The sequence below is a fragment of the Condylura cristata genome, unplaced genomic scaffold, assembly GCF_000260355.1.
Source record: "Condylura cristata isolate star-nosed mole 26May11 unplaced genomic scaffold, ConCri1.0 scaffold00026, whole genome shotgun sequence".
In the NCBI taxonomy this organism is placed as follows: domain Eukaryota; kingdom Metazoa; phylum Chordata; class Mammalia; order Eulipotyphla; family Talpidae; genus Condylura; species Condylura cristata.
The window spans coordinates 20,260,125-20,286,077 of record NW_004567127.1 but is presented as its reverse complement, the minus strand read 5'-3'; the positions used below and the strand labels follow the sequence as shown (position 1 = coordinate 20,286,077).

General features: G+C 42.6%; 1 protein-coding gene across 1 annotated transcript in view; it reads right to left on the bottom strand.

Annotated features, from left to right (window-relative positions):
* TGFBR3 (transforming growth factor, beta receptor III) overlaps positions 1-25,125 on the bottom strand; it is a 179,671-nt gene extending 154,546 nt beyond the window's left edge. Inside the window, exons 1-2 of the mRNA XM_012730162.1 lie at positions 24,865-25,125; positions 3,918-4,094 (exon numbers count right to left, since the gene is read on the bottom strand). Coding sequence (XP_012585616.1) covers positions 3,918-3,978 — 61 coding nt within the window. The 5' untranslated portion in view covers positions 3,979-4,094; positions 24,865-25,125. The remainder of the gene's footprint in view (positions 1-3,917; positions 4,095-24,864) is intronic.
* Between the last annotated feature and the right edge of the window lie 828 nt (positions 25,126-25,953).

Below are 25,953 nucleotides of genomic sequence, written 5' to 3'. Positions count from 1 at the left end.
GATAATGACAAATACCTAGCTCCCTGGGCTGCTGTAGGTGAGCTGACGCGTGTGGCGTGCCCAGCAGGCCCGGCTTGCTGACCGTTTCCTCAGGTGTGGCGAGTGTGTGCAGCAAGCAGAGCACAGGACTTTCACTCTGGTTCCCCTGCAGAAGCCTGTTGATTTTGAGTTGTATCGAGAGCTAAAACCATCTTTCTACCTTACTCACTCAAAGTCCCATTACTCTTATTCTAGAAATGAAGAAAATAATCCCTTTCTATCTCAGGGAATGCTTTGAGAATCAAGTGAAATAGTAGTTGCAAAAGCATTTTGAAGCATTAAAATATAAGAGGCTTAATTACTCATTTAACCTCCCCTGCGGTAGCCAGCTTGTCCATGACCAGCCAAGTACTAACCAGCTAACATCTCTGCTCTCAGGACAGGCAGACAAAAAAAAAAAAAAAGACACCTTTCATTCAGTTTTCTCAGACTGTTTGGCTTTTATTGACATTAAAATGAAATTGAAAAATAAGTGAAGTAACAGAAATTGGAAAAGGCTATTTCAAAGTCCCTTAAGAATTTGCTAATGGGAGTGGGTGGAAAAAAATCACATACCAATTCACTAGCTTTTATGCCGTCATCAAGTTTTTTTATCATTTCTGGTTTTGATTTCATTGCCATTTTCATTCTAATATTCTCTTCAGGACCAATGGTTAAAGTTTAGCACAACCTTTTTTGCAGGAAAACAGTCCAACCAGAAATGTCTCTTTCCTACGGCGCATACCTAGAATTTCAGGTATAGCCAACAGAGGTGAAAAGAAATGTGCTTGCTCAATAGAAATGTGTGTGCAGGGCAGGTGACTGGCAAGCCTCCCTTTGACCCGAAACACAGGAGCAGGCAAATGCCATCTTGTCAGCAGGCCCCTGTGGAGTTTCCTGCAGAGCTCAGGTGAGCAGCACTCCTTTGTCCTGGCCCAGAGGTCTGTGAGGTGAATTCCCTAAATTCATGTGTGCCTCTTTTCCTTAAGGCTCCTGACAACACAGCCCTACCTGACTCAGGCAAGCTGCAGAGGCAACAGTTAATATTTTTTAAAGATGTGCAGCAGAAGCATTTTTATTCTCTTTTTTGGTAACTGAATCATTTTTAAAATGATCAGTGAACCTTAAGCCTGCAGGAGCAAACAGCTACATTTTTCTTTTAATCTTCCCACTTTTCTTCGATAGACTACAGGCTCGAAGGTGCCAAAACCCAAAGTCATCTCTAATTAGCAGGCATAAGGGTCCCTTCACAGCCCTTGTTCACTAACAGCACTGCCTGCCCTCCCCAAAGTGGTGCACAATAGCCGAGGACCTAGGGCAGGAAGGGAAAGGATGAGTTTTGTCAAAGTAAGCACTATCCCTGAGAGCCAGCTCACTGTCCCTGCCTCCTTCACCATGAGCGGCAAGCAGAGAAGGAAAGGACCTCACTGGGGGTCAATGCAACCCATCGGGCTGGGACAAGCAAGCTCCCACTACTCCAACTCAGGCTCATTTATGTTCTCTGCTGTGCTCCAGCTTTAAGTAAAGTTCTTCCACTCTGGTGACTTGTACACATCTCTCAGAGGCCACAGGAGCTTTAATGTGCACCCAGGATGTCTCTTGGTGGCTACTCACGTGGCATTTAATAATCAAACTAAACCGTTTGTTCATCTCCCACTAGAGTCTCTAACAGAGACTCCAGTGGAATAATGGACTGGTTGCACTTAGAGCAAACTGTGTGGATTCAAGTTTTTGCTCTGCCACTTATTAGCTATGAGACTTTATATAATTAACCAAATAGAGTGAGTTTCCTTGTTTGTAAAATGCAGGTGATGACACTAATACCTACTTCATAAGGTTTCACAAGACAAAGTAAATTACCCAACAGAGGCAAGTCCTTGCTAAAGTCAGCCTATGTGCCCAGCACTGTTGTCTCTGAAGCTCAGGAGGCCTGTTCCCATCCAGCCCCACACTCTGAGGCCACCACTTAAACTGTTAGATTAAGCAATGTATGCTTTTGGCTATAGGGGTAAAACTCAAAAGGAAATTCACAAGTCTCATACTTACCTCCACCCACACAACCCACCTGCTATATTCAACCACTCAGTAAAAAATACAAATCAGCAGCAACTAATTTTGCCTATGCTGTGCTAGGCATTCCTCGCCCATCTGATCAAACCAATGCTTTCTCCTGTGTAGATTCTGTCTGGATTACTTTGTAATCTGGTGATGTCTGACATGCCTAACTAGTACAGCGACCCCAGAAAAAGGATAATTCTTAGAATTCTTTGTATATCCTTGAGGGACTAGTACTAGATGTTGCACTTAGCAGGGACTCTGTGAATAAGTTATTTGCTTGCTGTTTCAATAAGGCACGGATGGCATAAAGCAACCCCATTATCATTCTTTCAAAAGCCAACACCCTTCTGATCAGTATTCCCTAGCAGAACAGAGTGTTAAGGGTGTCATCTGCAGACTCAGACTAAGCATACTTACAGTTAAATCTGCCACTTCTTGGCTATTGACCTTGAGGAAGTTAATTCACCTGCCTATGCTTCAACTTTCAACTCATCTGTAAGCAGGGGAAAAACAAAGTACCCATTCTGCTCAGGGTAGGTATGAACATGAAGTGAGATAACATGTATAAAGCAGTTTGACTGGGGCCTGGCACTCAGTATTTCATCTATGATGAATATTCACCATCATTATTATTATTACTATTATCATCCTCAGCTCATCCAGAGTACCCCCCAGAGTACCCCCCATAGTATTTTGTAAATGCTGAGCCTACTCAGAAAGCTACTGAGGATCAGTACATACAAGACATTTCTTCCTCCATTCATTTCTTAGACCCATTAAGTTGCTCAAAAAGACATCTCTACCTCTACGCTAGAAATCATTTGCCTCATACTATAAACACTGTAACTTGCTGGTACCTTCCACCTCAGCAGAGCTCTGAGTATGTAAAAAATCAAAAAAAAAAATTCCCTTAGGCTTGAAAGAGGATAAAACATCTTAAGCAGACTGACTCACTATCAAATACATGTAGGTTTCACAGAGCACCCCAATCAACACTTTCCCATGAAGTACCTCCTTCAGTTATGTTTTAGTCAATCCCTGGTATGCATGAAAACAAAAAAAAGTTAGCTCAGTTTACGAGGTATGATTAAACATGTCATCAAAACAGCAAATTTTCCACTAAGAGCTCTCTCTCACTCTACTATTTTTTCAAGATCACTTTTAGTGGACCCTCCCTGGTGAACCAACAGGTTGAAGCACAGCACTATGAGGCTGTCCACAGCCACTTTAGAACGAGCTTGATCCTGGGTCAGGGAGCTGACCCCATGACAGCAGACCTCTCCTGTCTCGCCTGCTGCTCCCATCAGAAGTGTATTTCAGTAGATCTGCCTGTTCTGCTCCCCACTCTGAATCCTCTGTGCCCTAATTCCTATATGCATAAATAAATAAATCTTATAAAAAGTACATTATAAAAAAATGTTTTAAAATAACGTAAAATAAGCGAAATTAAGTACTTTCCATCTAGATTGGTCTCTACCTAGATCTATTTACTTTATACTAAAGAAAATAACAAAAAGAATCTCCTGAAAATGTTGGACATAACAAGAAAGTAAATGTAATAAAAGTGTGTAACAAAATTAAGTGGAATTTAACAGCATATATGTTCTCTATCCACCTCAGTACTGAAGGCTGGTTAAGCACTGCCTTACCATGTCAATATGGCGCATTCCAGCCGCCTAATGCAGAACACAGCAAATGTACCAAGTATCAGTACTGTTCCTGAAGAGGCAAATACTCAAGGCTTTCATGAACATGTCCTAAATTTTTCTAAACCGAAGAGACAGGGGGAAAATATATACAAAAGAACATAATGAACATACAATTTAGAGTATGCAACTTACCTGCAGTAGCAAGACAGGAACTCATCAGAGCAAACACAACAATCACATGACGAGAAGCCATTTTTATTTCTTCAAAAGTGTGTCTTGTGCAGTTAACACAGCCTCTAGCTGTTCAGATCACAGTCTTGACAAATCAGAAGTGGCCTTAAAAATCCCTCTTTCCAATTTTCAAGTTGCCTGTAAAAGTTAAGAACATTTTCAGGAAGAAAACTTGATATAGGAACTTCTTTTTTAAACAAACACACATTAAAATGAAAGAATTTCTATAAAGTTTAAGATAAATTTACCTTTAAAAATACTGAGAGGGCCCTCCCTGGTGGTGCAGTGGGTTAAAGCACAGCACTAAGAAGCTAAAGCCACCTCAGCATGAGTTCAATCCCCGCCCTGGAGGTGACCCACATGGCGTGACAGACCTCTCCTGACCCACCAGCTGCTCCCCTCAGCAGTGCACTTCGACGATCTGCCTGTTCTGCTCTCCATTCTGTCTGGTGAATCCTCTCACCGTCCCTGCACCTCTGGCTTGTACCCCAATTCTGTATGCACAAATAAATCAATCTTTTTTAAAAAATGCTAAGAGAGTATGCAAAGCAAAGTGAGGTGGGATAGTAACTACCTAATAAAGACTTGTTTTAAAAGACATGCTTATCTTTGACGTTGTTAAGTCTTTGTGTTTCTATAACAGTTACAGGAATATCTAGGAAAATCAAGGTGCACCTGTAACACAATATCAGTCATGTGGTGGCACAAAAGTCATCAAGGATACTTGATACATGAATTGCCTGATGCCAGGAACAAATAACTCTAATTGGAGATTTAATTTAATGTTGTAATGACAGATCGCAATTAACCTGAAAAATTAAAAGATTTTTACTTCAGCTATTTGCTAGCAAGTTCATCTGAAGCTATCTCATAGCATCCAAAAGGTCCTTTCTGACCTTTTCCTATTTATAGCCTTGTATGACACGCTTTGTGGGTTTGTGTAACTGGAACATCACTCCTGTGGTCCTAAACCTTCCCTCCTTTGGCATATCTTCCTCAGCTGGCACAATCCACAGGAGATGTTCAGTTCAACAACCATTTCTTGAGCACCTACTATGTTCTAGGCACCATGTGAGAACATGATCCCTTCTTACCAGGACTAAAAGTGATCCCCAGATTGGACAAAATCACAGAGACCCTGCCCTAGGCAAGACAGGGTCATGAAAGGTTCCTAGAAAGGAACCACCTCAAATAGCTGGGAATTGCAACCTTGGTACCCTAGAAGAAGAAATAACATCTGTAGAACTAGCTCGTTACATTCAGAGACAAAGCTAGTTTGGGCACTTGTAGATCCAGTACAAAAAATATAGAAAAAGTGGTTAATAAAATTCTTGTTAAATGGTTCATTCACTAGGGCCTCCCTGGTGGCACAAGGACTTAAATCTCAGCACTATGAAGCTATCTGCAGTCACTGCAGCGCGAGTTCAATCCCCAGCCAGGGAGATGATCCACGTGGCGCAGCAGACTTCTTCTATCTCATCGACATGCGGCTCCCCTCAGCAGTGTATTTCAATCAATCTGCCTGTTCTGCTCCCCACTCTGTCTCTAGTGAGTCCTCACACACCCACCCCTCCTCCAATACCTTTGGCCTATACCCCAGTTTTTGTATGCAAAAATAAATTTTAAGAAAAAAATGGTTCACTACATCAGTTAAGAAAAGGATATTTAAAATAGCTTTTTATAGGAATAATACTAAGTACCAGTGAGAAGGAGGGAAACCAGGTGACTGGTCAGAGGGGACAAGATCCTACCCACTGAATTCTCATTTGGGTGTGCTAGCATGTGCAAGTATTACCTATTCAGAAATAGTAACAATAAAATTCTAATTTCAAAAAGAAGTTTTTATGTATGCTTCAATTTATTATAGGTGCTGGGGGCACTGTGGTTTAATCTTACCATAGGATGGTGATTAATATTAACACTATTACTAACGTTATAATTAATTAGCATTAACAGAATATGAATTATGATGACAATTAAAAACCTGCCTGACTGTGAACTTGCTTGGTTATCTACCAAATGGGCAATGTTGGGCAAGTTACTCTGCATACCCTACGGTTGCTGCAAGTGCATTAATATGTGTCATTAATATATACCATGCTTAAGACAGTACCTAGTATATAATATGCTATCAGTGAATGTTAGTTGTTATTATCACTACTAGAATGTTAGTTGTTATTATCACTACTAATAACTAGTTGTTATTATCACTACTATTATCACTACATACCTCACTTTAAGGTATGTTTTAACCTGTCAAGTAGAAACATTGGAGTACAGCTATTTCTGGAATTCTTAACTTCTTTAAAATCAGTTCAATCTTTTGTTGACTGCACAGTAAGCATTACAACAGACCAAAAACAAGGAGACAAGTTAAAGAATGCAACCACCAAAGGAACAAAAGTGCCAGTCAAGTTGAGGCACAAGTCACTGGTGGCAAAGATTTTCTTCAAAAATTGTAACTGACTAAATAATATTTTAGAAGCTATAAAGTTGACTTTAATCATGCCTTCCAGTCCAACATTTCTGTCACCATAATTCCACATCCCCGCAGATGAATGAAGTCTCCTCTGTTAAATTAAAAGTCAGCAACAGCAAAATGAACTGGCCCCTACTTTTCCTGTTCAAAAACTTGTATTTCCTGAATGGGTCAATAAGGAAAGTCCTCTCAAAAAGAGGACACCAAACACAAAGGTCAATTCATATATATATATATATATAATAGTTTATTTTTACATCATTTTGTGCATTTTTCCATCTCAGTTGTAATCCCCTGGGCTTCCCATCACCAAACCACCCTTGTGCCATCACCATAGTCCAGTGCATTTCCTTCTCCTCACTGCTTTTGATCCCATTCCCCACTCCACCCCCATAAAATGTCTCTGGTATATAGCTGTTCATTATTATTATTTTCTCTCCTGCTATGAGTGAAACCACCCGGTATTTTGCAGCAATAAACATGGGGGTGCAAGTGTCTTTTTCAATCAGTGTTTTTGTGTCTTTTGGGTAGATACCTAGGAGTGGGATTGCTGGGTCATATGGAAGCTCCGTGTTTTGCAGTTTGAGGAACCTCCAGTTTTCCATAGTGAATGTACTAGTTTGCATTCCCACCAGCAGTGCAGGAGAGTTCCTTTTTCTCCACCTCCTCGCCAACATTTGTTGTTGCTAGTTGTTTGAAGATGTGCCATTCTCACTGGGTGAGGTGGTATCTCATTGTGGTTTTAATTTGCATCTCCCTTATTACCAGTCATGTTGAACATTTTTTCATATGCTTGTTGACCATCTGCATTTCCTCTTTGGAGAAGTGTCTTTTTAGCTCTCCTACCCACTTTTTGATGGGGTTGTTTATTTTTGTTGAGTTTCATCAGTTCACAAAGGTTAATTTTTATAAAAAGTAAGATCTTGTGGCCCTCCCCGGTGGCACAGCGGGTTAAAGCACCGCACTGAGAATCTAAAAGCCACTTCCTCATGAGTTCGATTCCCGCCTGCCCCGGAGGTGACCACATGGCGTGGCAGACATCTCCTGACCCGCCCGCTGCTCCCCTCAGCAGTGTACTTCGTCGATCTGCCTGTTCTGCTCCCCACTCTGTCTCTGGTGAATCCTCTCACCCTCCACATCTCTGGCCTGTACCCCAGTTCTATATGAATAAATAAATAAATCTTTAAAAAAAAAAAAAAAGTAAGATCTTGTAAGGAGATCTCAAAAGAAGATGGCTTCCCAGTGGGTGGTTTGGAACACAAACTAACCAGCATGCAGCCTGTGGGAATATTCATGGAGCCTGCATCACCCAGCCCAAAGCTACAGAGGATATGTGGTCATGTGTTAATCTAGGGGTTTAAATCAGGCCTAGGCAAAAGGATCTGGTAAATAGACTGCAATAAGCCCTGCCTGGTGGCACAACGGTACCATGAAAAAAAGCACAGTACCATGAAGCTACTGCAGCAAGAGTTGGATCCCCGCCCAGATTGCTGACCCACATGATGTAGCAGACCCTGCCTGACCCACCTGCTGCTCCCCTCAGCAGTGTGTTTCAGTACATCTGCCTGTGCTCCCACTCTGTCTCTAGTGAATTCTCTCACCCCCACACCTCTGGCCTGTACCCCAGCTCTTGCATGCATATATAAATAAATCTTTAAAATATATATATATGTGTGTGTGTATATATATATATACACACACACATATATACACATATATATATACATACACACACACACTTATATATATAAACTGCAAATTGCTGATGAGAATATTGGGCAATTATTAAAATGCAGCAATTATTGATATAATCGTGCCAAGCTAAACAAGGTGATGCCCAAAGGCAAACCACAGCAAGTTTACAGCGGATCTTAAAACATCTCCGAGGAAGTCCAAGGCAAGTTGAAACTACACACTGCTTCTAACAACGAGGGAGCTTTTCTTCTTTTAGCTTAAAAGTCCCTCCACAATGTAACTTGTTCAAAAAGAAAATAAACTGCAGAGAGCTTTTGTCTAATCTTCCCAATGTGGTGACAGGATCCTAAGGCCGAGAAGAAGAAAAAGTTCAGTGGAACTTCAGTTCGGGCCAAGACCTGCGCTCACAGAGCCTTAGCACACCACATAGGCATTGCTTGCCCAATTAGAAGAATGCAGAATGGTTAGAGGCTTCCAGAAAGTCGTAATGTGAAATAAAACTTGAGAAATACACACTCCTCTTTCTCTTCAGAAGTTATAGCACAACAGAAATTAAGGCCAGGGACTCCCCACTCTGGTTTTCTAACCACACTAAATCTCTTTGAACTTTATAAACTAAATGCTTCCTTTAGAAATATAAATAGAACACTCTGAGATCGTGAAAGGACAATTTGGGGGCAACTGTGTAAAAATCATTTTGCCCCAATTTCAAATTAGTATGTTCCAGTTAAAGCATACCAGAATATTCACAAATGAACAAAAGAAAATTCAGAGAGCAAAACAGATTTCTTTTAAAAAGATAAATGTGCTACTAATTCTTAAAATTCAGAGTTCCTCTTTGTCTATTTCTAAGACCACTGAACTGAGAGTCCTTCCTAAATCCCCAGGGATCCAGCAGAGTGCACGCTTAATGACTGGGAAGAGCTGAAACCCTTTACCCACACCATTCTGTAAAATAATCCCTTAGAGGGAAAATGGGCAACACAGTCTCCAGTCATAGGTTAAAAGTTTGCAGTAGGCATGCACAAAATGAAGAATGATGTAAAAAATTTAAAAATTAAAGAAAAAAAAGTAGGCCGTAGGAAAATGACTAACTTCTTAGATGGCTACTACAATACAATCAGTTACCATAAAGTAGACACCACTTTCTCCCCATCGATATCCAACCTGCAAACAGAACATTCTGAGAGAGGGAAGCCGCAATGGCTGCTCTCGGACAATGGCACTTCCACATTGACATGTGAACTCCACACTAATCATGATGATCCCCAACTGATCACTTCAGGACTGTGGATGGCACCTACAATAAATAATTGATCCTTAGTAATGTGGGAAGAGGCCAATTTCTGCCAAGATGCAAAGGGTAAGATGCAGCACAATCTGTGTTGTCTACATCTAACGCTGAGACTGTTAACACGCCCATTGGGAAATACTCAAATTTGAAGATAAAGAAGGAGATGTATTCAATGAAATAAAAACATTTCCATTCTCTAAACTCAGACAATAAATAACACTTGCTTTTTTTAAAGTCTTTGGTATCTTCCACATGAAATGGTTTTCTAACAGATCATTAAAATGTTTCTGCCATTTGGATGAATTTTCTGACGAGAAATACACTGTTAGGTCTTCAAATGGTTAAATAAAAGCTGGTAGCAGAAATGTTCTGATGGTTGTTCAGCATGTTGTCTAGGGGACTTCAAAAAGAGGCAGGATGGATGACATCAGTATCTAGCTTGGAAACCTGTAAAAGGAGTATACAGGATGTTGAACAGATACTGTTATTTAGCTGATGACATTTGGGTGCCCTTTAAGACCTGCACGTGGGGAAAGCAAAGCCACCTTACCAAGTCACACCCCAACTCCCAGATTTCTCTACTACACAGATAAACTGAACAATTCCAAATCCTGTCTTCAGATAGATTTGGCACACAGGAAAAGTCCTCGGTTTGGGTAATAGATCTTTGGAATCATGACCAACCAAATCCATATGCAACAAAGATACCTATAACTACCTATCAGGCACTATTCAAAGACATAACAGTTTTAAAAACAACCAGAGTTTTGTATGGTGAGAGGATTCACCAGAGACAGAGTGGGGAGCAGAACAGGCAGATGGAGGAAGTACACTGCTGAGGGGAGCAGTGGGCGAGACAGGAGAGGTGCTGTGTGGGTCACCTCAACCAGAGTCTTGTATACCAGAAATATTGAAGTAGTAGCTTTACTACCTTTATGAACAGCTTGGTAATATTCTGACTATTTCTGGGATTTAATTTGTTTTTGTTTTTTCTTACCTTTCTCTCCAGTTTCACTGGAAACTAATGATGATTCCAAACTCAATACAAGTAGGAGTCCAGCCCCATGTTCACAACAGCATTATTTACAATAACCAAAACATGGAAATAACTCAAGTTTTCATCCACAGGATGAATGGGTAAAGAAGTTATGATGTATGTGTGTGGATCCATAGACACACAAATTTATATTCACAGGAATCAGCAAACATATGAATTCAGAATTAACACTCTAGCAATAGCCTAACATGATGCTAATTAAGCATATTTTTTAAATTCCTCTTGCTGAATTCCAAAATAAAATTTTCTTAAGAGTAGGTGTAGTCCTCACCACCCACCAGTTATTTAACTGGTATTATCTGGTAAAGAAAGAATTCAGCAGCCCAAGTACATGAAATACAAAGAATAAAATCGGGCCCTCCATGGTGGTGCAAATGGTTAAATACTGCACTATGAAGCTATCTGCAGCCTCTGCAATTTGGTCCCTGGCAAGGGAATTGACCCACATGGCCCAGCAGACCTCATCTGTCTCGCCCGCTGCTCCCCTCAGCAGTGTGTTTCAGTCATTCTGCCTGTTCCGCTCCCCATTCTGACTCTGGTGAATCCTCTCACCATCCCTGCACTTGTGGCCTGTACCCTAGCTCTTGTATGCATAAATAAATAAGTCTTTAAAAAAATGGGAAAAAAGGGGGGCCCTCCCTGAGGGCGCAGCAGGTTAAAGCACAGCACTAAGAAGCTAAAGCCACTTCAGCATGAGTTCAATCCCCGCCTGCCCTGGAGCTGACCCACATGGCACTGCAGACCTCTCCTGACCCACCCGCTGCTCCACTCAGCAGTGTACCTAGTCAGTCTGCCTGTTCTGCTCCCCACTCTGTCTCTGGGGGATCCTCTCACCACCCCAAACCTCTAGCCTATACCCCAGTTCTGTATGATTAAATAAATAAATCTTTAAAAAAAATTAAAATCCTTCTTCAACGGCTGCCCACTACTGTCAGTATAAAGACCATGACCTTCACTTCACATGGCTGTTGAACGTCACACTCTGCACTCCAGCTTTAATTCAGTCCCACAAAATGGTCAAGCCCATACTTCCTTCCAGAAGTAATGTCTGTTGTGTTGGAAGTCAAGGACCTCCTTGGCACCCTAACATGGTCACTTTTTAGTATCTTCTAGGTCTTGACATAAATGTTACTTCTTTAAGGAAGCCTCCAATTCCCTGGAAATTAAACTAAAACATTAAACTGAGTCATTCAACCATGCAGGTGAGTCTTCATGTAATTCTCTTTCCTTCCTGGTACGGCCTTCCCAGACATCCGACCACTCCAGCTCACCACTTGGCACATGGTGGGCATCATAATGGATGGCAAATAGAAAATACTACTGTGTACATTAGTAGAGTAGTATGTAAAGTAGTATGGAAGAATGGTGAATTATCAGAATGTTTCTCCATAATAAATGATACATCAACTAATAATTACTGTGTGTGAGAACTTATACCTCAGGCTGCCTCAAAGGAAGAGAGGCAGGAGTTTACACCAGTCACTTTATTCTGTCTGGGCTTTAATTTCTTCTTCATCTCTAACATAAAAGGATCAAATGAGAAAAACCTTTCAGTCCTACTTTATTTCTTACTTCATACTTTACTTGTAATTCTATGGATTAACAAGCAATCTGAATCCTTTCTCTAAAATGAAGTTACAACCTCACTTGAGGAAATTTGAAGTGCATGATGGTGTAATGGCTAGCAGGAATGACTTTACAAAACTAGGAAGTATTATCCAAGAAAAACACTCAACTTGACAACCTAAGTGTAAATAAAAAACTAAGACTAAATTAGCTATTTATCATGCATAATTTATATAACAAAAAATACTTAGATGAATTATCTTCTGAGCAATATAAACACAGAGAGCCTGAATTTTGTGGAAGCTGCCCATTTTGTCAAAATTGCCATTTTGACTCCATGCCTCCAACTCCCAACTGGTTCTCCTCATCTCATTCCAAAAGCCACTTGCAATTAATCCCATTTGACTGTGAATAGTCTGTGTCTTTACATTTGCATATAATTTGTTCCATTTTATCTTCCACTTGGCACCAACTCAGAATGTTAGAAATAGATAACATCACCTCCAGCCCTTTAATTTTATAAACTCACAAACCAAAAAATGAGAAAGTCTCATAATGCAGCCAGGACGTGTCACGTGCGTGTCACGTGCTGCTTTGCAATTATTCTCTGGCAGTTCATGTGTTCACACCACATTCTCCATCCCATGAGAGACTCACACACTGCTTGATTTTTCTACCCCCACAAAACATCTCCATTATCCTCTGCTGCATGCCTACTGTGTGTTTTATAATTTCTTATTTCATCAGTTCAACAATCCAAAGGCATAGATTCCTTTACACCACTTAAAATGAAAAAAAAAAAAAGAGGCTTCAATATATGCTAAATCACACCAAGGTCACAGTAATTCCTGGCACCAGCTTTTCAGCCCAGCTATGTCTGATTCTACACTCTTAGTCATGACAAGCAAGTTCCTCCACTGTGGACCCCAACCAGAGACCACCTGATTAGACCTGACATAAGGGATAAGTTGTCTTCTTTTGAACCAGGTAGTAAGAGTCAGTCAGCCCTTTTATTTAACTTCATCCATTCAGTTAACAACATTGACTAGCATCTACCACATGCCAAGAACTATTCAGGGCTCCAGGGACTTAACGTGACAGTGTGTCCTTGGGGTTTACCTACAAATGGGGGAGACAAGACAACAAACAAGAATGTGTCAAGTGATGGTTTAAGTTCTATAACAGATTAATAAAGCAGATTAAGGAAAAAGAGTAGGACAAAAGGGGTGCCACTTTAGACAGGGTGGTCAGGGAAGGCCTCTCAGTGAGGTGGTATCTGAACAGAAGAGGCAGAGCTATGACAACATCTGAAGGGACACTCCCAGGCAGCAGGGACAGCACATGCTGAGGTCCTGCAGGGAGGTCATGCAGGGTGCGTTGTAGGATCAGCTGAGAGTAGAGTGCAAAGTGTGGGGACCCCAAACCTCTTCAAATCCCTGCCCTGCCTCTTCCTAGCAGTGTAACCTAGTGGGGTTGTTATGAGGGTCAAGTAAATTAGTAACATGCAAAGCACTTAATACCTAGTAGTTTCTTAGGGGTCAGGAAATGGTAGTTATGATTTAACGAGGCCACTGATACCTCAACTCCATTCAAGACAATTATGTTCAATTTGATAGTTTTGAATGCTGCCGGCTTTGGACGTGGCCCTTAATTTCCTCCTCAGTCTTTGGCTTCCCTGGCTCGCCTCCTGTGGTGATAAGGAGGGCTCTGTATTAGCCATAATGATGTTATCGCCCAAGAAATGGAGGTCAATCACTCGAATGTCACAATTAGCAAAATATAAATTATGCTCCTCACCCACCCATAAGAATCTGGTACTTCTTCGTTCAGAACCATAATTTATACCCCTTGGATTTAAGTCTTGGATTTTCCAGGACCAGTCTTAACTCCTCTCTGGTTCCACTAAAAGCAGGTAGTCATTTCAACTGCAATCCTCTGTTTTAAGGAGGGTTAAAATTTCTCTTCAAAATGAAGGTGGTGATTTAATCTTAAAAATGCTTTCTTCATTGTCCTTTTCCTTCAAAGTTAACATTTCTTTTCAAAGAAATTGGAATATCAAAGCAAAACTCAACAGTCATCTGGCCTAGTGGTCTCTCAGCTATTCCCTAGAGCACTGCCCCAAAGCCCAGCAAGTCTGGAAGGAATGGTGAGCGGCCCTGCACACAGGCCCAGAGCCAAGGAAAGATGTCAGGGCCACAAGGAAATTCGGCTTCTCTGCCCATCCCCTCTCTCCCAGCTCTTTCCTTTAATGCTGTGTTTACTTTTCATCTGTGGAGCCCCATGGGTTAAAGGACAAACCACAGGAGAGGGAAATCAGAGCAAGTCCAAGCCTGTTGGAGGTACAATGGGAATCTTCCCAAACCGCTTGCAAGACTGGGAGAGTCCCTGGTTGACGCTTCAAGTCAAACAATTAGAAAGAGGCCAGTGCTCTAGTCTGACAAGTCTTTAATGAAGCTTTTTAAAAATCAGATTCTCCTTCCCCACAGATCTGACAGCTTTCCTTTAAGGCAGCACATGTATATTTAATGGCGGCTTAGAAACAGTCACAAAATTCTTGCTTCTTCTCACTTATTCACCAAACAAATATTCATCGAGTACCTGCTTCATGCCAGGGCAGTTCCAGGTATAGGGTTCAAAAGAAAACAAAACATATAAAAATCTACCCTGGTGGAGCTTACAGTCCTGTTCATGGAGACAGAGTAAATACAGCATATAATTGTATGCATGATAGAGATAAATATTAAGAAAACAAACAAAGCAAAGAGGAGGGGGAAAAGTAGAAGAGGTCTTTTGTTTTGATGAGGGAATTGAACTCTGTTGACATTTGGGAGAAAAACATTCCAAGCATAGAAAACAGCACAAGCAAAGGCCCTGAGGCAGAACATGACTGGCGTTCTTGAGGACCACCAACAGGCCGAGCAACTGAACAGAGTGAGCAAGTCAGGGAGGGGAAGAGTGAAGTCAAAGAGGTAACAAGCAAGGGATTCATGCTGGCTGTGTAGTGTAGGGCTTTACAGATCATTGCAAGGATTTGGTTTTTTATTCTGAAAAAGACAAGAAAGTTTTTTTGTTGTTGTTGTTGTTTTTAAAGATTTTTTTATTTATTCATACAGAATTGGGTTACAGGCCAGAGATGCAGAGGGTGAGAGGATTCACCAGGAACAGAGTGGGGAGCAGAACAGGCAGATCGACGAAGTACACTGCTGAGGGGAGCAGCAGGCGGGTCAGGAGAGGTCTGCCACGCCATGTGGATCTCCTCGGGGCAGGCGAGGATCAAACTCATGTGGAAGGGCTTAAGCTTCTTAGTGCTGTGCTTTAACCCGCTGCGCTACAAGGGAGGGCCCAAAGACAAGAAAGTTTTAAACAGAGGAATGGCAAGATCTGACGTAGGTTTTGTCAGCACCATTTTGGCTATTGGGTAGAGAATATTACAGAGAAACAAAGAAGGAAGCACTACTCCCTGCTCTGAGTGCTCTTTCTTGGGCAAAATACCTCTCTTACTTGGCTGTTCTCAACGTGGAATCCACTCTATCCCCCCGTTCTATGGTGCTGAGATTATTCCCTTTACTTTTCCTGAGTTATGATTTGTATCAACTGTAAACTTGGTCTTTCCCCAACACTTTAACTCAAGTAGAACTGAGTTGAAGAATACAAGTTAACAGCATAAATTACATGTAAAGACCAGGCAACACACCCAGGATACAAAGATGGTAAGACTCAGTCCTGTTGTAGGTAAGCCACAAGCTGACAGAGGAAGAAATAAGGCTGTCACCAGAACTATTGTAAAAGAACAACTATGCAGAGGAAATACTGTAACAGAAATGGAGGGCAGAAGCCATCGAAGCCAGGAAGAGTCACCAGAGGCTTCACCAAAAGCACCCACAGAGGATACAACCTGAAAGGATAAACAGACTCTTATAAGGGAGAAAAACAACCGGTTTTAGGAGATACCAACCACAGTGGATGCATAATCAGAGATAAAGATGCTGCAGTTACCAGAAAACCACTGGAAGTACAGATGATGCCTTGGAAATGGAGAGGACCCGGCCAGCTGACAAGGGCCACAGTGTCAACCATGGTGGAGCTGGTGGGATTTGGCTCCAGGGAACAAGCAGAGGATGCGGGGTATTGTTAAGGGGAAAGGATTCCCTGAAGGAACTCCACACAGGTTTTGAAGACTCCACTCCTACTCCAGACCAAAGCCATAAAGACACCAGGAACTACAAATCCCGTCATCACCAAAGAGAGGGTTGCTGAGAACTGAGAGTAGAGTTAAGCAACCAGGTTTGGTATAAAAGCAGACATGTGGCCTTGGAGGTCTCTTGGCTCTTGGTTTGGCTCTTGGCTTGGCTCTTGGCTTTTCACCGGCTCTGGGCATGCCACTGGGACTCCAGATCAGTGGAACTGGTAGGCAGCATTCACCAATCTATCTCCCTCTCTTTCTCCCTGAATATTCATTTCTTCATTTCCCATTCTTTTGTAAATAAACCCTTTATCAATCTTTGTGTGTGCATCTGCAGTTGAGTCTTATTATAAGTCCCATTAAGCACACAGGTGAGGACCCACAATCAGGCATCCCATTTCCTACCAGGATTGCCCTTTAACAGTCTGACCAAGGCTCCCAGTTTAGTGCCATTGACTGGATGGCAGTAAAATAGTATGTAGGGTTTTGAATTAGTTTTAACAGAGAAAGCTAAAGAACTACCAGATAAGTGGCTGGAAATAGTGTCTGGCCGGAACGGGCATGGTCACAGAGGCAGGGGATGTGAGTGACTAAATGACTCAAAAAAAAAAGGGTGAGGGAAGGTGGAATCATGGTTAATGCCAGCACAGAGGGATTATGCATTGAAGAGGAGAACAGAAGAGAGGTGAGCCAGGAAGGTAAGTAGTCCAGGGAGACCAAGCAAAAAGGTGAGTTGAGTATCAGAGAGGGCAATGAAGATACTGACTGAGAACAAGCAAGAAATTTCACACTTTGCAACTGTGCTAGTGCCCTGTGGCAGTGAGGTGGGTGTGGGAACCTGCCAGGTGCAGGCAGAGGTCACAGACAACAGCTAACCCCCAGGAGTCCCTCCCTGGTTTTCAAAGACTCAGCACCTTCAGGAAAGTTTTATTCAACACTCTGGAGGTGTAAGGTGTGAGAAACAGGAACTAAAATCTGCTGGGGGTGACGGCTTCTGCTGGTGGAAAGATGTGGAAAGATGTCTCAGTTGGCACGTGGGTAGGAGCTGATGGGACCACCAACTAATCCTGAAAGTGGCAGCAGGCACTGGAAAGACTGGTTGTTCTGACAAGTGCTGAGGACAAGGTACTCACCCACCCACACACCACCCAAGTCCACTCCGGTTTCTTCCTGCCATTCTCTTCTCCTAGCACCCTTAGTTTTTCTCTCTGGGCTGAATGATGCTAAGCTGCCCGCATCCATTTCTGTTCAAAGTGTGCTAAGAAGTACAGCAAAAAGCCACTGAACACCAACTGCCTGTTATGATCCTAGGAGACCATGACCTGGCACCATTCAGTGAGGAAAAAACTTCACTGCTAGCTGTGTCCCCGAAACCCTAAGGCCAAAGCCTTTAGTGCCAGCAGAAGCTGCCTAACTGTTCTTCTGTTTGCTCTTGAAAAAACAAAAAGCAGCTGAAGAAGGACAAAGTCTTTAATCCCAAAATTATTCTTCATTTCCAATATAGAATGCTTGAGAAAAATTTGAAAGCCAACAGAAAAACTAACCCATTTTTTCTTTAAACATGCATCTATAAAACTTTCTCCTTTACTCTACAAAAAAGCAGCCCAACCCCCAAATGATCATTTTTCTTGGCTTAATTTCCCTATTTTTGTGATATATAATTGGAAACAGACTGCTTTTTCCTGGCTTCAGAGAACAGGATCTTCGGGGTTATAAAATTTGCCAACTACAGAACCTCAACCTTAGCAAAATTTCTTTTGCAGAGTTTCTACCTATATGCCTACTTGAAATCTGTATTAATTCCAAAGAAAATATTTAAATCCCTTATTATCATGCAAAATGAGTTTCCTCCTAACAAATTAGAAACCTCACCTCACTACCCCCCTTTTCCTAGTCTCCACTGGGTTAAGCTAAGTGGGATCCTGCTTTGTGATCAATTATCATCCATCTGAACATTATCAAAAACTCAACCCAGCATGCAACCTATAGAGGACATGTTCTGGAAGCATTTTTAAGAATTGGTAGAACTGGTTCTACCGGAAATCTCCTTTAGCCCACACACTGAAATACTTGCCTTTAATTTCTTTGAGATCTACCACCTACCTAATAATGATGCCACAAACTTTCAAGACATAAATCAAGAAAAGCATGAACCAATCAAGCATGTCATCCCTCCGCAGCTCCTGAGTCAAAAGCATGGTGCATTACCCAATGACTGCTGCACCTGCAGTGACTGTATAGCTTGGACTCAAAACAAAGAGACAGGTGTGCCTTCACAATACAGACTATAGCCGAAGCACTTTTTTGTGATTCAGGTGGTATACTATGAATACACCATAAATAACTACATCTCTGTGAAACAAAAATAAGAAAACAAACATGATATTCTGCACAGAAAGGTTTTGGCAAAAGGCTGGCAACTGTAAACATGCCCATTTAGAAGATCAGAAACTTCTCCCACACACAAAGGGAAGACCTCATACTACAATGATGCAAAATGCATATATGAGTCAAGGTGCTTTCTCTCCCCATTTAATTTAATTTGCCAGTCAAGTGCATGGTCTAATACAACAAAATGAGACACATTTATTAATAATGGACACTCTGAAGAGAGTTGGTTTTTTTTTTCTCTTTTCTTACATCACTGTTCATTTTTGTACAATTGATTTCTCCCCTCAGGTATAATCCACATAAACCTCCCATCACCACCTCACCCATGAGCCACCACCATAGTCCCTCGTGCTCTTCCTTCCCCTGTTTTTGAGCTCTTACCTCTCCTTCCCCTGCTGTGTGTCTCATTTATAATTTGCCTGCTAGTTCTGTCTTTTCTATTTCTTATTGCCCCTATCAGAAGACCGTCCAATATTTTTTCAGAAGAGTTTTGTGTGTAAGCATGTTTTGTTTTAAAGAAATAAAACGGAAAAGAAATAACTCTTAAGTATACAGAGTTATCACACAAAAGTATTTAGGGCTTTGGGGCCTCCCTGGTAGTGCAGGGGTTAAAGACAGCACTATCAAGCTATCTGCAGCTACCACACCCAAGAGTTCAATTCCTGGCCAGGGAGCTGACCCACAGGCACAAAAGACCTCTCCCTTTGTGCCCGCTGCTCCCCTCTGCAGTTATTTCAGTAGATCCACCTGTTCTCCTCCCCACTCTGTCTCAGGTGAATCCTCACACCCCCCCTCCCCCACAACTCTGGCCTACACCCAGTTCTTATATGTATAACTAAACAAAACTTAAAAAAAAAAAAGCATTTAGGGCTTTGAAATTAGAATCTAAGTCTTTCACTTCAAATAACCTTCCAAGGATGAAAAAACAAGTCACATTCTGCTCGAGCAATCATCAGTTAATTATGAAATGAAATTTGCAGATTAACCACTAGTGTATTTTTACATCCAATGACCAATTCCATACTGTCAAAAGGCATAAATCACTAACTAACAAAATTATACTCCCAAAAGGAAATCTTTCAACACACCAAATGGAACTGAGAACTCATCAAGTTTCTATTAATAAAATAATAAGAATTAAAATTAAAAAAGAAATCCCAAGATCTGCTAGAGCCTCACCTGGGTCAGCAGTGTTCTTAACTGCTAACTAGTCATCACAACACCTGTAAACTGCATCCTTCTCAGGGGCGCACTCATCAACAGGAAAGTCAAGCACTAGTATCTATGAAGACTGTTTTGTAAAGATCATTTTTAAGGACTCATCAGCTTTCAAGTGTTTTTACAAATGGTCCATCTGCAGTTTCACACAAACATGACTTCCTGTATGCACCAGGAAAATGAACTGCATATGTGTTTGGAAGGACAAAGGAGCAGGTGCGTCTCCCTCCTGCAAAGTCCTGTGTCCAAGAGCTGGGGAGAGTAAACGCTGCTAGAGCATCACACTTTTTCTTAAATTGAAGACAGAACTAGCATTTCAGACTTTTAACATTAAATCCCAAGAATGAATTGTCAGTCCTCTTTCCAGAGGCAAAGAAGCTTTCCGGACCTGACTTTTTGTCCCTGTTATGATTATCTTAAGCAGGAGATAACAGGGTAAACTTGAGGGCATGGTTCTGGGGCTCAGACTTCAGAGACAACCTTGATTTTAAACATAGTCCTCATCCCTTGTAAGCTTACCCATATGATTTTTGGCCTGGAAACTGATGAATAAAAAATGAAAAATAAGGTCGAAATGAGAGTGATTTTTTTTCCATAAAATATATATTTAGTGGTTTTTTAAATAATATAATTGTTCACTTTTACATCATTCTGTGCATTTTTTCATCTCAGTTGTAATCTCCGTGGGCTTCCCATCACCAAATCACCCCTGTGCCATCACCATAGTCCAGTGCATTTCCCTCCCCCTAAGAGTGATCTTTTATGAATGTTGTTTCAAATATGGGCATTGCACATATCTTAGGTAAGAGATAAGAACCATTACTATCTCTAAGAGCAAAAAGAATGCTTGGAAGTGTGTGCTTGAACGTAAGCAAAGATTTTGCAAACAGAAAATAAAGCTCAATGTCAGTTAACAAACAAATGTGCTATTTCAAAAGATATAAAACAAGAAATCTAGAAATGGCCAGAGTCCAGGAAATGGACACAGATCCTTTTTGGAAGGTCTTTCCAAGCTGTGTGATTTATTTCAGCTTGACTATAAACCAAACAAATTAGCAATAACATGTGTTTTATGAAATGCTATGAAGAAAAGATGCTATCATTCCAAGTGTTACTCTGAAGATGTGGAACCAGAGAAATTACTGCCATGGGTTTGGTGCAGTAATTTTCTTTCAGAACCACAAACGCCCTCACGGAAAGCATTAAAGGCTGTCATTTGTGAAAAGCTAGCCTTTCGTATAATCTTAAGGTCACGTTCCAAAATATCCCTGTTTCTAGAAGCAATACAATATTGATTTTAAGGTTAAAACCCCTAAAAACTTTTACCTAACCGGATTCATGCACATTTTAAAAAGCCATTAGTACTTAAGTTTCAAATTTTCAAAAAGTTTTTTACAAGTATAAAAATAATGCTGCAGGGACAGAAGAAAACAGCAATAAAATCATTTTTTAAAATAACTTACAGAATAAGAAAAGTCTGTCGTCATTAACTAATGAATCTGACAATTACAATTAGTTTTGGCCCACTAGCAATGAAAAAGAAAAAAAAATACATTTCAAAATGAGTTACCAAGAAGGAGGATAATTCCAAATGACCACAGAGCAAAGTCAGGAAAAATATTACAGCAATACTTACCAATCATCCACTAAATTCTAACTCCCATTCCTTGAGCTTGAAACCTAACTTCAGGACTCCACATATATATGATCCCAGGAAACTGGTCATCACTTAGGTACTGAAGAACTCAGTGGTTGATGCCCTGCTTAGTGTTCAAAGAATATCTGAGGTCCCTGTTTGCCAGTATATTCTACCCTCAGAAAGAATGCTGTCCCTGGTTTTTACAAGTCAGAAGCAAGTTTGCATGCAAAAGGGAAAGATTAATTCCTGAGCCTTACAAAGAATGGGCAAGAGCTTCTTTTAAGCAAACCAATTTTGTCAATATATTAAGGCTTTCGTTGACAAAACCCTAGGAAGCCTTAAGGCCTCTTGGCCCCCTGCTATCACAGAATTGAAAGAGGACTGCTAATTTGCCAAACTCCAAGACCAGGAACCATAAACCCATTAGGGAGAAGGGGGCTGATAAACACTTGCTAAATGAGTCAACTAGCAGAAAGCATGGAAGACTAAATTAAATTCTAAATAAGATGCTACTCTGACATGTAAAGTTTTAGTAGGAAGGGACTGAATTTGAAAGTTATTTTAAAATAGAATCTACTGGGCTTGCTAAACGAAAACAGTAAAGTCAAAACTTAACTACTGATAAACAAAAAACAAGACAGGAAACTGGCTACTAAACTGCAGGCAAAGATTAAAATCTCTTTTGAGTCAGTTTCCAAACATGTTAATTCTTAAATATTGTCTATATTATACTTAAACATTATCTATATTATATATTGGCTACTGTATATTTGTCTAGAGTTGTCACACCTATGCTCGACACAAATATGAAATACAAGTCTCTGAAGATTTCACTGTTACTCAGGATAGCAACCCCTTATTGTCTTGCATTTGGAAGATGTTCAGGGAAAATGATAATGATGAGACTCTGATTGCATCAACCTCCCAGAGATCAAATTCACTATATCCAGTTTTCCACGAAAGACAACATCATTCCAAAAGAACACAACAGCTTCCTCTGGAAGCTTCCCAGTTCTCCTACATAACTTGAACAATTATTCAAAGCACACAAAATTCGTTTAAATACACCTCTTATGGAAGACAAATGAGAACAGCAGCATGTGGGTACACTTAACACTGGCCAGCCACCAGAGTTCTTGACCTGTAGCCAACATATAGGCCTGCCCTCAAAGTTATTCTCACTGAGATCAGCTGCAATTAAATGCAATTCTCCCCCATACTCAGAAAGTGACTTGGTGATTCTGCTAGATAAAGCAACATTTTCCACTTCTGAAGGGTATGCGTGATACCCGAACAACTGGTTCTTGTGCTTCACAGACAACAAGAGTGTTTTGCTCCCCCTATTGGCTAATAGTCAAAATAACAATGAACTCAACAGCGGTTACCTTTGAAGTGTCCGGGTCAAAAGTAGTCGATTTTTACATCTTAAAAACATGAGCTGGATCAAAAGTTGTTAAGCAAAGCTGCCACATGATGGTCAGATTCCATCAAAACAGGAAAAATTGAAGTTGACAAATGACAAAGACAAGTTGAAGGGCTGAAAATATGCTGAAGCCTTGAAATACTAAACAATGCGGCATCAAAGCCAAAAGCAGAAAACACCAAGAAACAGAGCAACATCCTTTAACTAACACAATGGCATGAAATCAATTTCATTTTAATAGCCCTTCAGGGGGTAAGAATTATTTCCCTACCTCCTGTGCCAACCTCAAGCTGTTTCCTAAGGAAGCCAAGTAACGCTGACCAACATTGTCTGGAGAATTAGTAAGAGAAATTAAGAGTAAAGATCCATATTAATTAATACCAAAACACAGTCCCATTAATAAAAGAAAGCCAATTTCAAAGGAGCTGTAATTTGGCAACCAACTAAGCCTATCATTTAAATTAATTACAGGTGAGTATTCTTGTCTCAAGAGATAGTGTCCCATTGAAGAGGGAAGCTGAATGGGTTGGGAGACTTCTTTCTGGGCTGCCTGCACACAAATCTGAATGCATTTGGAGTTAAGTTCTCTGCCCTGCGATTAACACTGGATTCTGACAGAACAAAACAGAAAGTTGTGTAGAAACTTGGGCAAGTAACTAACCTCCAGAGTCTCATCTGTAAAATGGGCTATTTTTACCACTGCCGGTTAAGTGCGATAATGTCCCTAAGGTTTTCCGCAGCGTATCTGGCACACGGTGGCAGCTCTATCAACCTTGGCTTTTCTCTTTTCTCCAAAGAAATAGCTAATTTCACACGGAAGTCACTGCAGTCTAAAGTACCATTTCGAGAAAATCAAAAGGTCTTGGCATGTGCTTTGCTACTGTGGAGACTTCTCCCAAACTTCCCTTCTTGGAAAGGAGATGGAGCTCAGCATGCGCGCGCTCCGCCATCCCTATTACTCTTAACCACCCTCTGCCTCCTTCACCCGCTGGTACCTCCCGAGAGCTCGAGACTAAACGCGCTGACACCCGGGCGGTGCTCGCTGCGCGACAGGCGCGGGGCTAGCACTTCACACATACTAAATCTTTCCATCTCACAGAAACAGTATGAGGCCAGTACTATTATTATTCCCATTTCACACCTGAGGAAATGAAGTGATTTTTCTATTCTCAGGCTTATGGGATTTTTTGCATATACTGTATCCATTAAGTTCTTTTCTATCGAGGTTGACGAGCCGGCTCCCTCACGAAGTGATTCTAGAATGGGGCAAATGTCCTAAATAGAACAAGACTGCAAGCAGAATCTCCTAGCGACAGTCCAAATTTTTGTTTGTTTTCACCAAATGAACACGTTAAGAGAAGCCTCCAAAATTAACTGGGTTGGGCAAATAATAAGTTAAGCAGGGGCGCGCTTCAGGCGGGAGCTCCAGGAAGCGGCGCTTGGCCCCGCCCGCAGGGCACCCGAGGGCGCGGTTGCAGCGAGCGCAGCTCACGCTGGAGCGCCAGTCCCCGGGCCGCAGCCTCCTCAGCAGCCCTGAAGTGCAAACCCACAACAAACCTCCCCGACCGCCGCTGTCACGCGCCGCGGAGGAAGCGACCAGCTTGCCCCGCACGGGTCAGGGGAAGCCGCGGGGAGTCAGCGTGCGGGCGGGCGCGGAGACGTCGCCCCCGCCACAGCGCATCACCCGAGCGCTGCCACCCGCGCGGCCACTCCCCGCGCACCGCCCGCCGCGGGTCCCCGCTCCTCCCGACGTAAACACCGCCGGACTCACGCTGCCCTCGCGAGTCGGGGAGTCCGGGCAGCCCGGGTGACCCCCTCCTTCGAGCGGGCACGGACCCCGTGCGGCAACGACGGGCACCCCGCAGCCTGCAGAGCCAGCGGCCCGGACAGGCGCGGGGCTAGAGGCGAGGCGAGGAGCGTCCCGGTGCGGGCGGTAGAGCTGCGGCACCCGGCCCGCACCTACCGTGGAGGCGGCGTGTCAAGCGGAGATCCACCCGCCTCAAGTTGGAGAAAAGCTGAGAGAAGTTTCCCCGCCCAGCGCTCGGCCGCAGCGAACTCCGGCAGCTGCAGCGCCTCGGCGCAACTACGCCATCCAGACCCGCCGAGGACTTTCACCTCCTGCAGGGAGCTCCCGGGATCGCGCAGGGAAAGTGGCCGGGGGCTGGAGCCGCTGACTTCCCTCCCTCACTCACAGGGAAGAGGAAAGCGCCGCTCGGCGTCCCCGAAACCCTCGATTACCCCCATCGGGCTGACCCAGCACGCTCGCTCCCTCTCGCACACACGCGGGCGGGGACGGGCAGGGCGCCACAGCAATCAGCGCGCGGGGGGATGGGCGCTCCTCCTTCGCCGTCCCCACCGAGGGCTCCGGCCCGGAGAAACTCCTCCCCCCGCCGCCCTTCTTTCTCTCCTCCCCCTTTTCCTCCCGGGCTGGTGGATGAGCCCCGAGCGCAGCGAGAGCTTGCTGTATCCCTTAGGCCCAGTAGGGAGGGAGAGGAGTACCCGCGGCGCGCCCAGATTGGGGTGGCGTTGGGGAGGGGGGGCGCATCCTCTGGGAAAAGCGGGGAGGAGGTTTGGATGCGGGCGCTAGCTGCAAAGACTCTCACCCTCAAAGCAGAACCTTCGAAGAGTCAAGGGCTCACGGGAGACGTTGGTTTTTCATTTGGTTCCTAGGTCTTGATAGGAAAATTCTAAAAGCTCGAGTAATCTGATCACTCACCCTAGCCCAGTCCCCAACCCATTCCCACCACATACGCACATACACACACACTCTCTCTGCCCCTGTTTGTTTTTTCCCATCTCCAATCTTCTTATCTCAAGATATGCTGTGTCGGTGGGTCCCTGCTGATACTACCTTACTCAGTCATTCCCCACCCCACCCCCCTTGCAAAATAATTAGCACAAATAAAGGAGCTAGGTTAGCCACAGTGGCGTTACCTAGAGGCTGTGGAGACTGGGCAATTTCCGGCTTCCATGTGTGGTGACCCGTACACAGCAAAAGTTGGCGAATAGTCATCACTAAGCTACTTTGATACTCCTGTCTGCATCACGTTTT